At 38.2% G+C, this 13,693-nt stretch overlaps 1 protein-coding gene across 1 annotated transcript in view; it reads right to left on the reverse strand.

Moving 5' to 3' along the window:
- The window catches only part of MAST4 (microtubule associated serine/threonine kinase family member 4), a 276,965-nt gene that overhangs the window by 202,107 nt on the left and 61,165 nt on the right, over positions 1 to 13,693 (reverse strand). Inside the window, exon 2 of the mRNA XM_058043349.1 lies at positions 11,725 to 11,878. Coding sequence (XP_057899332.1) covers positions 11,725 to 11,878 — 154 coding nt within the window. The remainder of the gene's footprint in view (positions 1 to 11,724; positions 11,879 to 13,693) is intronic.

Genomic DNA, 13,693 nt, shown 5'->3' on the forward strand with positions numbered 1-13,693 from the left:
AAAGCTGTGCATATGATTACAGTGTACCACAGACTTACCAGAAGCTAGCATCAATGTGTTTGTGTTAGCTGCTGTGAAATAGCAGTCTTCAAAATAGCCTCTTGCCATCTGGACATCTTTAAGGCAAGGGCCAAAAAATACTTATTTCAATTAATTATCTTGTTAAATCCACTAAAGGTATTTATTATGTAAGTGCAGAATATTTTTAAAAAAATACAGAAAGCTAGATACTTCTCCCTCACTGGTTTACTTTAAAATGTAACTGATCTTATCTAAAGAACCTATGCTCTGGACAAGTCAGACTTGCCAAGCACAGTTTCAAGTGAATTACTCACTCCACACCTCTTTCTGGGGAGCCTATGGAGCATGAGCTACCTCAGAGCAACAGCAAGAAGCCACAGCAGAAGAGAAAACTGTACTCTTCTGCAGAGTGCTCTCGATCATAAAAATGTTCTAGAAAGAAACAAAGATGGGTACTACTCTCTCTTCTTACCCCTGGCATATTTTCAAACACAGAAAACCCCCCAAAGAGCTGGGTTCATTGACAGGTCTTGCTGTGAACAGAAGACTGAAGCCACCACCTGCCACCAGGTCACCAGAGAAACAATAGCAGTCCCTACACATCCAAAGCAGCCACTGTTACCAGATGATAAATTGCCTACACCTGGTGAGCTAACACAATGCTTCTTCTCCAAAAACTACTGGCCTATGGAACTGCAGAATGTCTGCTGTATAAGGAGGAGAACTGCGAGTTCAGCAGCCCCTGTGCCCTGCCAACTCTCACAGGCGGACTGGAACAGCGGGATCCACAACCACCAGAGAGACGCTCAGGACAGAAGAACATGTGTGTAATCGGGAAGGAAAACACATTAATGATTTCAGGGAAATATTATCATAATCTGGGACAATCAATTAATATGTATGTAAAATACAGTACAGGAACTTCCCTGTACTCAGACTGCATGGCTTTGGGAAAAGCTACTCCCCTGTGCATCTGGGCAAATAAAGAATGCTCGGTCCTTAATGCTACATTGGTGTTAATAACTTCTATATTTTACCAAATTTTTGATAACACCACTGCCACTCACAAACTGCCTGTACAGCAGGAAGTGAAGAGCAAAGCTGGCAGCAATGTACCACCACTTTTACCATCACAAGTAAGTGAAGCCTCACTCCAGGCTCAGACACCTGCCAGGTGAAAGGCAGAGCCTCCCACCTTCAGGGTTCAAGTTAGGGCACTTAGCTTTACTGCCTCATATTGAACTCCTGCAGACATCCCAGCTGGAGAAAATGATGGGGACATTGCAAATTTTAGGGTGTATTTTCACATCTGGGGGCAGGGAGGAGAGGTGGAATTAAAGCCCATCATTCCCATTAGCTGTTAACCAGAAAAGAGTGGGCGGATTTGAAGTCCTCACTAGGAAACTTCACAGTATTTTGCATTCTTCTATTGTAGCTACATCAGCAAATTTTACTTAAATTTCAAATCACCAACAAGCAAAATACCCAATAAATTACCATTTTAATAATGTCTTATTTACTGCCCAGAACTTAAAGGAGCACGTTTTGCATATTACTCAACTACACATGGTTGAAGTTAATGAACAATGCCACTTTCCCAGTCTGATGGAGGAGGTGAAATTTTTGTTTCAGCCAATTTGTCCCCTAAACATAAGATTACTCAGGTAGGCCCATAATTACAACTGACTCAATCACAAATTCTTCTGTTACTGTAGAAGAAGCCTTTGCAAAAAATCCTATTACACTCACCATAGTTCTTTTACTTTTTGATGTATTATAAATCTCCTAAAATGCTCTGTATTTGTTTCACTTTCTAAAATTAGATGAAGCAGGGGCACCCTCAGGCACATGGTAGGATTCTTTGGGTTGTCCTGAGCAGAGCCAGGACTTGGACTCATTCATCCTTCTGGGTCCATTCCAACTCAGGACATTGTATGGTTCTATGATTCTGGCTGACAATGCAGGAAAAATAAATGTGGCCTACCAAAGGCAAAAATTTGGGGTGAGATTATGAACTGTAAAAAAAAACACAAAAAAACTGCAGTAGACCTACCTTAAAATTTCACCAATATTGGCAGAATTGGAACTAGAAAAGGACATATCAAGTTTTGCACCACAAACTAGCAGGATGAAGGTTTAGATCTGTATCCAAATAAACATATATACATATATATATATATATATATATATATAAAGAAAATGAAGCCTCCATTAACTACAAAGGCATGCAGAATCAAGCCTGTTTATAAATCAATTACCCGGAATAAGTCATCACACCCCAGAAATAATGGTTCATGCTTCGAACAAAATTCTCTCACTGAAAGTAATTTAACAGACAGTACAAAATTTTGCTGATCAGAAAATTACTCATAGTTCCCTTGCTAACAGATACTCAGTGAAGCTATATTGACTATTTGCAATTTATTATTGAAGTACTGTGACAGCAATATAATATTTAAAATGCATTTGAGATCACAATCAAATCTTCTTAACTTCTAATTGCATTTGGAGGATAAGGATAGTTTTGGGGTTTTCAGTTTGATTTGTTTGGTTGGGTTTTTAAAGTTTTCCATACCAAACACACCTAACTCAATAGCAGTGTTAGCCAACCAATGACAACACTAACTACATGACAAAACACCCTACAGATTGAAGTTGTCATTCATGACACTACTTCCTTACCTCACAGCTCTACTGAAATTAGCAAAATAATTAGTTGGTAATATTTATCAGTGAGCTCAGAGATAGAACACTCTACTGCTTCCTTTTCTTTATCTTAAATAGGTTATTTTCCCGTAATTCTAACATGCAGTTCCAAAATTTATAAACTGCCAGTCCATTCTATAACACAAACATAATATACAGGTATTACTGCATCCCTTTCATCCCTTTTTAGAGCTTACACCTGCTCTAGAAAAATTTCAAGGTCCAGTTCTGTAACTTTGATAACAATAAGAAAAACACACAGTTAAGGTTCACATTGCACACATGATACTACAAAAACACACTAAACTACATTCAAGTGATAATGTGACAGAGTTCCTTTCAACATATAGTATATTTTGCAAAAACAAGAATCCTGCTTACCAAGAGGTCAGAGATAACTGATACTGGCAGACCTACAACACAACTGTGCCTAGAACACAAAGGACCTCAAAAATTGACTATTGCTCAATTCAAACATTATGTGAACAATTGCTTCAATCAGTGGCCAGTACTCTCGGCTCACAACTCTTCACCAGCTCAGTGTCTGGGGTTTTGCTGACAGAATTTATGGTACGAAATAAACATCTTCCATTGCACTATGAAGAACATACCCAGCAACCCAAAACTGACATTAAAATAAATATGAAATGATGTGTTAACTTGCTATTTTCTCTACAGTACCCACTGTGACCACCCCTTCTTTTGTATCATGTATATGTTGATATGCCCCGTAATTAAATCCCGACACACTTACAGTAATTTTTCAAAAGGTAGAGTTCCCCAATAGAAAATCCTGCTCCTATTTTCACTGGAAAACATCTATAAATTTTTCTACTCAAGTGTCAACCTTCATTCTAAGGATTAAGTAGAGGAAGTGTTTTTTCCCTCTTCTCAAATATTTCTCTGTGCATTCAATTTCTGCTAAAGCAACCAACTTGGATAAAGCAAGTACGTGGTGAAATCATTTGCTTTACAACATCCACTAGAGAGAGACCACAGGGAAGAAAACAGGAAGACTTAAGTCTCTAGGACTATAGATCATGTGTTCCTGATGTGCAATTATAGTTATTTATAAATATGCTGCAGTCAGTTTTGCACTAATAAGCTCAGGTACTAGCAACAACAGGACTGCAGCCTCACAAACCCCAAATTTAGTTAATCAGATGATTAAACACAAGCATATAGCTAAGTCCAGGCATGTGGACTGGACTTTCATCCATGCTTTTACAGTTTCAGTGCTAAGCATACTTGAACCAGCTAATTCAACAGCTCTTAGGGTACTTCTTAAGGAGCTACAACTCAAACTTCAGAAATTTAACATGAATATTAATTTTCTCCACTTTTTGTTTTTCCACTATGACACAAATGACTCTTAACAATTTTCAAGCTGCTTTTATAAGTGTCCCAAAGAGGGTTAAATTCTCTTTCTCCCTCCTTCAAAACTGGCAGCTTGCAAACATATCTGCTAATTAGGCACTCAACTGCTACAGTTTGCTTTGATCTCAACAACAATCAACTTCTCATGTTCTGATGATACAAGCACGATTAAGCAGCAATCGAGGAGTTAAAGGCAAAATAATGAGACAGGAATACAATATCTTCTGTTCTCATCTCATTCTATTACATGGTGCAGACTCCAGACACGTCAAAGAATATGGAAATTATCTTGCTAGGCACACAGGGAAGTAAAAATCAACTCTACTACACAGGCTGATTGAAGCCTTAAATGATGAAGGTAACTGACAATGACAAACATAACCTAATGCCATCTCAAACACCAGCACACCAAGAACCATCTAAAAACGCCTATTTTATAGCAGAATATATTTACTTCATCTGGAGAAGACAGCTTTGTACTGAATGCACTGAAAAAAGAAACAAAAAACCCTCCCCATTGCATTTCCTCATCCATGTAATTATAGAATAGATTGCCTCTATCTACTAATTCTGGAATAAGTTTAACACATGGCATAGTGCTTTAAGGAAACCTTTGAGGAAGGCCATTGAAAAGACTGCCAGATATGCTCTGGGTAGGCAGTGAATGAATGAAGCATGTTGTGCCTCTGTCAGGCACGCGTGGCTGCTGCACCCTCCCACCTCTGCAGCCCAGAGCCCAGTCTGGGTGTCAGCACCCGTGCAGGGCTGCTGCTCCCCCGCAGGCAGCTGCAGCTGGAAAGGCTTTCTAAGCAGTCCTGAAATGACACAATGAAAGCCATTTTGAAATACTTCTGTTCTGATATGAGAAGGGAAGAAAATGCAGGAAGTAAAATTTCCTAGTGAAGGCACATCTGATGCCAGAGCTTTGGCACTAGCAGTCATTCTTACCCCACATCGTACAGCACCCCAGCTTCTGGGGCTGGGGACAGGCCAACAGAGGCCACGAAGCTGCATTCCCAGAGACAGCTTTGCAATCATAGGGTTCTTTCTGAAGTGCTGTAATCATGTATTGTATGCATATATTCCTCGTGTAAATATGTATAATTTCTTCCATAGCAGGAAGAAATTTTGATTGTGTACACAGTAAATACAGAACACTTTCTCGTATCGGCACCAAAAGGCCATCATTAATAGAAATAACCCATTTTTTAAATGTTGCCATTAAACTAATCATATCATGACTATGACAGGCAGTTACATATTATGGGAAGGTCTCAGTTCCAAAGAGGTTTCAAGGTACAAGTCACATGATTGTACAAGTTCAGTTTCCCCCATTCACCAACTTGTACCAAATGGTTGACACTATTGGTACATAGTGTCAATTAGTCTAGTTGACACTAGAGACTTCATGAGCTAATCTCCATTTTCAACAATATTAATGATAATTTATACAGTCCAATGTTTGTGAAAACTCTGCTACTGCCAATTGCTCCTCTGTATGAACGGGAAAAACCTCTTCCAAGTCCTGCCAGCACACGTCAACCTATGGATAAGAGAACAGCTTGATTTTCATGGTCCATAAAGCTGTTGATCTTTCTGCTAATTAGTGTTAGCAGAGTGATGAATCTCTGAAGCAAAAAACAGACTGAGAATTCCCAAATTCATTTCAAATCCACCACAGATTAATTATACGGGAATAACAACAATTGCTGAGCATATTTGGATGACTGATGACTCAGAGGTGGAAAGCTGATCAAAACAAGACATTAAAGAGAAAATGCATAAATCACAAGATTTTTTTGGTTTTAGCTGTTCATAATCTGTAAACAATACTTGATCAGAAGAACATGAAGTAATTTTACTAATATAGAGTGCTTTAGCATCCTTGGATTAAAGATTCTATAAAATGAAATTAGTATGTATTATATTACCTGTACTTGTGTAAGATCAATATACACCTAGTAGATAACAGCCCTACCACAGTTAGACACAATCAGCCCACCAGGAAGTCTTTTCCAAGTAGTTATTGATGAGATAGGAGTAGGTGAGATAAAAAGTTCAAACTACAGGTAGCTAAAATGTATTTTTTTCTTTATATATAACAGTAGAGCTTATCAGTATGATATAAAACAACTGAGTTAGCTGCAGTACTCTCCCAAATATGATCTCTTCCCAGAAACATGTTCTCGTATCTTTCAGAAGTAGAAAGGGAGATAGCAATCCCCAAATGCTGCACAGTACCTGAGAACCCAGGACTGCACTGCCCAACTTGGGGCAAAGTGAGGAGCAGCAGCAGGGCATGAAAGTCAGGGCAATTTGTTTTGCTTCTCCAAGTGATTTGCTAGGTTAACCCTCTCCACGGTAAAAGCTCATTTAATTTCCCATCCTTTCACATCACCTTCTGCTCTGGATTCTTTTTAAGCATCTCTGAACAAAGCAAACTAAAATCTGTGGACAATTTAAGCCAAAAACCCTCTGACTGTAGACAGCCCTTTGAAGTTTGTGGAGATCAAGATAACCAGCCACCACAGAAAAGCAGCTTTTTAATTAAACATCTTTTCTCCTGATTCAATACAAGTTTTAAAGTCCCAGTCTGTGTATTAGAAGTCCTTAAGAAGGCAACCTAAGGCTACAGCAAGAGGCATTTAAATACATGTGTATTAAAAAAATGTCTATTGTCCCCAGAACAAGAGAGCTGATCCCACCTACCATACTTTTGTCTCAATCACATCCTTTCCCCATCTAGCACACTGCCAATGACCCTGCACCCAGAGGGCACCAGTATCCCTCTGAGACAATCCTCTTTTCCCTCTATCTGACCTAGGGCTGTGAAGCAAGCAGCTGCAGCTCAGCTTTGTCACAGGGCTTATCCTGCAGTTCAGCAACTTGTGCAAGGATTGTGTTTAACACTTTCTGTGGCACAAGCAAAACTTAAAAAGATCCAGTTTACTTCCCAGACAAAGAGTGTGGCAAGCACTGTTATGGGCATGTGTTCATGCAGTGAAGGGGGAATCTGGAGTAGGAGACAAATAAGGACACAGCAGAAGAGAAAAAGGCAAATATTGATTATATTGTAAAGTGACCATATTATCCAAAACTTTATAACCTCTTGGAAATATGACCTTTCAAATTAAAAGATTAATTGGTCATAAATTACATTCAAGTTATTTTACTCTGAGTTTGTTTCATCTCATGAATGCTTATGTTTAATAACCACAGTTATGAAATACTATTTTTCAACTTGTCTTTCTATTAAACAAAACTGTTAGCACTTCACAACAGGAACTACTAAGGGAAATTTGCTAGACTAATAGCAGGCCACATACTATTTTCATTCCAAGCTTACTCTCTGTTCTTCCAGAAGTGTTCCTCCTTGGCAATGAAGATTAAGGAAAGCAATATTGTTGCAACAATTATATTGAAGAGGTTTTTCCAAAATATAGTAGAGTATGGTGTCTGCAGGAACCACTGTATATTTCTTATATTGGACAAACATTAATTAGTGGCTGCATAGCAATTTTCTACAGAATGCAATAATATATTTATTCTCAAAAACATTGATTTAATTTTTCTTTTACTTTGAAAAGTATGCTTTGCTTGTCACTGAAAACATGTGGTTGCTGGATTACTTAAAACTGTGCAACTCAGGGAAACAATTTTGGCTCTAGCTTCCCCGAAGCTGTGTCAAAAATAATTTCAGTTTCTATCCTACCTCTGCAGGTTTCCAGCCCTCTTCTCCCTGATCATCATGATCAGTACATTATGATGTACTGATGACCCAGTACATCATTCTCAATTTTTCTTGTATTCAAAGAGTTTTGGTTTTTTGTATATAAAGAGTTTTGTAATTTACTTCAGCCAATTCAGTATAGTAGCTTGCCAGTAACTGTAATCTTTCGGGTTTTGCAAGTCTCATTCAATATACTGCAACAATATAGATTTTATTTCTTCTCGTATGTTGCTCATAACATTATTCCCCTCTACAAAGCTCAATAAACTAATTTATTTGGGATCCATTCCCAGAGGTAAAATCCCTATATATTTACCTCTATTAGTATTCAGCCCTACAGGAATTGAACTATTTTGTCTTATATGAGCAAATAAATTTTGTTTTGTTTGTTTTCATTGTTAACACTGCTTTTTCTCTTTGACTCAATAGTACTGTTTTTAACAGCCAACACCTTTCTAACATCTGCAGTGAGCAACACGCATCAGTGTAAGAACATCCTGCAAATTTGCTAGCCAGGAGTCTTGTGTCTTGATTCACTTACTCCCACCTACTGTATTTTAGGAGTTGCAAATTAACAACAGAGGCAGAGACAGAACTGAAAACAATTTCAAAGATATTGTTCCAAATTATTTTCCAATGAACTGATACCCACTGTTAAGCTAGCACTTAAAGGTGTATTAAAAGTAACAAAAGAGAAGAAAGAATAAAGGAATACAGTAACCAGCAATAGTGATTTTAAATATCAAGCTCAAACTTTCTCAAATTACAGGCTTCCAAATATTTTTCCCCCTTTATCGACCAGGAATATTTTTTCAAAAACATTAAGACTTAAATAGAAACTTGGGAAGGAATGCACGAGCATAGAAGTAATCCCTTACCAAGCACATGTCAGCTCACAGCTCTTTTAAACCATTTTAAAAGAAGGATAGAAGGATTTATTGTGCACCCCCTTTTTTTTTTTTAATGATACTATGATTCTTGTAGTTTCAAACCACAGTGGCAAACCACTCTTAAGCATTAAAAAAATCTTTAAAAAACCCCAAAACTTCAATATGTTTAAAAAGGGATGTAAATACATGACGAAAGCAACGCTGTACTAATTTCAGATTACTGAACATTTGAAACAACTCTAGGAATTAGTTCTCTCTCTGCAGTCGTTTCTTTAAAACAGTTTTTAAAAATCCCTAAAGAATATAAAGAACTTTCTGTCATCAGAATAAGTTTGATTAATTTAATCAGTATCATGGAAGCTGTTAAGATATTAAAATTATTTTAAGATACCAAAGCCCTAGGGTATTCAGGTTCATTTAAAGTGCATTGATAATAAAGCAGTTTAACATCATTGCACACTATATTCCCAAATCCTGACATAAAACCCTGCACAACAGATTGCATGCAGACAAAAAGCATATCCATTTCCTTTTATAAAGGCCTCAAGCAATAATTCAAGCACAGAGATAAAGATTAGAGACTATGGCAGCCAAGCACAATTGCTATGTTTGTTTTTGATTAGGCTGTCTTCTTCCTCCTTATCTGCACGGCTTATATGGAAAAGATCAGTTTTTAAAGACCACCACTCCACTTTAAAGTTAGACAAAAACAAAATCAAAGAACCACACCAGCTCCTGCTAAAAAAATAATTGTGCTGGCAGTTTCTAGTCTCACTAAAGCCGAAGTTTGGTTTACACTCCAAGCTTTCAAAGCTGTAACACTCCAGAGCTGCCAGAGAGTTTACTGAAATGGCTACCAAAATTGACACTTGTGTGCTGCAGGTCACTGGAAGCCCATATGGATCACAAATACTTTTACACTGTTTCTGAAAGCTTCATAACAACTCACGATAAAAATGAAGTTGCAAGGAAAATGACAGATCTTACACTAGTGACATTAAAAATCAGAGCAACAATTATGTGATGATATGGTACAAGAAATTCCTGCAGTAGCATATGTTTTTTCTTCACGTAAACTGTGAGACAGCTTAATTTTTTTAATTCTTTAGGTTCTTTCAGACAAAATTATTTGTCATTTACCAGAAGCCATGTAGGTGATTTCAAAGAGGTGAATACAAAGAGAGGTATCGTTACAACTTCTTGGAGCTTCTTCTAGAGAAAGGGGTAGGAGAGAAGTGAGAAAAGCAAGTACTCCAGTAGTACTTTTCTGTCCCTATCATATTTTCTGAAAAAATCCCATTGCCCAGGATTTCTCTCCTGGGAAGCTGAGAAGCCTCAGAGAAGAAGGAAAACAATAATTATCTGATTTGTTTCTCCTGTGTTTTGCTGCTTTGGAATGTGTTTGGAGGCTGTTTATCCAACAGGTGGTTGTTTCATTGGTTTCATGTGAATTGTTTTGACTTAATGACCAATCACGGTCAATCTGTGCCAGGACTCTGGAAGGAGTCACGAGTTTTCAGTGGTATCTTTCTAGCCTTCTGTCTGTGTCCTTTCTGTATTTTTTAGTATAGTTTACTATAGTATTCTTAGTATAATACAGTATCTTAAAATAATAAATTAGCCTTCTAAGAACATCGAGTCAGATTTATCATTCCTCTCTTCATCTGGGAACCCCACAAATACAAGACTTTTCAAACACGTACTGCAGAAGAGTCAGCTCTATCCACTGAGGAACCATTTTTCATCCCCAAATGATAACAACTCTGAACAATTCACAGAATTTAGAGACAGAAATGCTGTTTACTATCTCAAATAAACACCATTTCAACTTCTTCAAACCCAAATTTGATGTACTTGATTCTAATATCAATCAACATCACTTGAACAGATAAAACAACTTCCTCATGAGGGGAAGAGAAGAGGCAGGCACTGACCTCTCATCTCTGGTGAGCAGCAACAGGACCTGAGGGAATGGCCTGAAGCCAAAATAGGGGAGGTTTATGTTGGGTATCAGGAAAAGGTTTTTCACCCAGGAGACGTCAGGCACTGGAACAGGCTCCTCAGAGAAGTGATTACAGCACCAATCTTTACACAGCTCAAGATGTGTTTGGACGATGCTCTCAGGCACATGGTGCGACTCCTGGAGATGGTGCTGTGCAGGGCCAGGAGTTGGACTTTATGATCCTTGTGGGTCCCTTCCAACTCAGCATGTTCAGTTATTCTGTGAAATTTCTATCTTCCAGTAAATTTACTGAAATCTATTGTCCCTCTCACCAAGTACAACAAATTCCTCTATTACCCATTATGCACTTCAGAAACATATTTGATTCAAATTCCATTAATTTAATTTTTTTATAAATACATGAAGTCCCTATTTGTTTCTATTTAATTTGCTCCACAATCAACACAAATCACTCTTCAGGGACCATCGCTGCCACAGAGGTACCAGCCACCATCACAATACCAGCACCTTGTATCTAGAAGATGCTACCAGGGCAGGGAGGGCCTAAGCCCTGCTCACCATCCTGCTACCTCTTCATGGCTCCACAGAGGAGAAGCTGCTGTCCACAGCTTGTGGCTAGCTGGTAATGCTGTTCCTCCCCTATGAGTATTCCACCACATAAATGATACCAAACTGCATTTTCTTTAATGAAATCAAGTCTAAAGGCACCATCCATGCACTTCAGCTCCTAGAGGAAACAAGATGTAGGTGATCCCATGGCTGGATGCACGAGACTTAGCGAGATAAATGCCACAGACATGCAAATCTCAAGATAGGAGTGATTTTCAGGCTGTGCTTGGCCACCTGTCAACAGCCCCTAGAGGCAGAACCTCAAACATGACTAACAGTCAGGGAAGCCACGTGGGAGAGACTTATGGAAACTCCAGGTGGAGCTCACACCCCACCAAAGAGTTCAGCCACCAGGCAAACACCAAGCGCCAAGGTGCCATCAGCTCCTTGTGCTAACCCAGGTGACACTACACATACCCCAAACTCACCAGTCAGAGCTCCTCCAAGGCTCCCTCTCCTGAGCTGTCTCCCATCTTCACTCAATTGCCTCTTAAATTTAGGAGACTTTCCAAGGCCAGAAGACACTTCAGGACTGCTGGATTTTCGGAAAAGCATAGGTGGAGGTGACAATATGTGATCAAGCTGCAAAGAAACAGAAAAAAAAAACATACCTATAATGTTCAAATGTTTATCGTCATTGAAAGAAAAATGTAAGTTACCTTCAACTAAAGATTATGACACCATTTAGGAAAAAGGATCCCAAAGATCTTCAGATAACTAATTTGCTAACAGAAAAGAACTATTTTTCAGCTGCCAGATTTGTGTATGGCTATGTAAGAAAGCCATCCTCCTTTTGAACAGTTAACTCCACCTCCAACCACTCTCACACAAAGAGGATTGTGCACAAAGGTCCCTTCTCAAGACAAAAGAGATCATACTTCAACTTACTCAACCTTCCATAAAGCAGCATTTCTGCAGTTGTGAACCACCTGATCTGGAAACCTACTCCAGACACCGACTGGTTCTTCAAACGTTTTTCTTTGACAGGTTTTCCCCACTTCCATGTCAGCAGTCACTAGATGGCACTGCACAACCAACAAACTGTAAACCACTGCCCAGTCCAGGGACACAATAACAAACAGATTTATCAACGCCAGTGGGAAAAAAAAAAATTAAATTATCCTGTTTATAAAAGGCACATTCATTTACACTGACTTTGAAGTTAAACGGAAATACAGATCCTCATTCTTCAGACTCGGTTCCTGTCATCATAGCCACAATACATTTTAGCAGCCTGGTCTTGACAACATGTCTAATGTCTCACTATTTTATTAAATTCCCTAAAACAACACAAAATGCATGTGAGCAAATACCAAGAAAGTACAAAAAAACAGGGCATGCAAACAGAAAAAGTTTTACAACCTTCTGTAAGTGCTGCAGTGGCATGGTATCATCATTTTGAAAAACCATACCTTTTTTTTCTGTAACATTTAAACCTTAATTCTCACTACAATTTTTTAGGAAGCCAAGCATGTCTAAGTGTTATATTTTTACAGTTCAGGTACTGAGGCTTATCAGCCAGAAAATCTATGCATCACCTGCATACTTGGCTCTTTCATCCTTTTTGTCCACTGAAAGGAATGAGTCAAGGTCACAAGAAACACTGACAAAGCTGCACAGCAAAGCCCATTTTTGCTTACAGCTAGTCCCACAGCAATGTACTGTGTTCCCTACAAAGCATTTTGAATCCCTTATTTAGTTCCCTACGTACTTCATATTTTAGGTTAGTTATTGTTTTGGGGTTTGTTTTAAAGGTTTCTTTAATCAAATCTGCAGCTCATTGGAAGTGTACATACACTCCTCAAGAAATGCAACTGATTTCTTAATCTGCTTCTTCAGTATATTAAGACTCATTAATGTTCACAACAGACACTGAAGTATTTGATTAACTCACAGCACATGTCTTTAGCCATTTCCTAAGTGGTTTTGAGGTCACAAAGAATATTTACTTGACCATAGTTACTATTCATCTTCCACAAACACAGGCACATCTCAAATATTTGTATTTACATCTTCTAAGATACCTCACAAGATGATTTAAAAATTAAATACAAATTACTCTTTTAAGAAGGAAGCAACTGACAACAGCTAACTTCTAAAAAAACCACCACTTTGAGAGTCTTTCCTGTAAGTCTAAAAGCAAATACTCAAGCTGCTTACTGACTGATGGATCCCAGAGATTGTTTCATTCTAGACTTCAAATTAGTCCAAGCATCTGAAAATGACAGGATCCCATCAAGGCTTTAGGTGAGTTACCAGCAAAAATTCATGCTCTTTCTTGAAACAGGTTCATACTTCAAAGTAACTAACCATATTTTAAATCTTTTTTTTCCTGAACTAAGGTTCATCAAGCTTTTAAACCACAGAAGGAAAAAAAATCAACTCATGCCCTAAGCT

Source organism: Melospiza georgiana, chromosome Z, assembly GCF_028018845.1.
Source record: "Melospiza georgiana isolate bMelGeo1 chromosome Z, bMelGeo1.pri, whole genome shotgun sequence".
Lineage (NCBI taxonomy): Eukaryota > Metazoa > Chordata > Aves > Passeriformes > Passerellidae > Melospiza > Melospiza georgiana.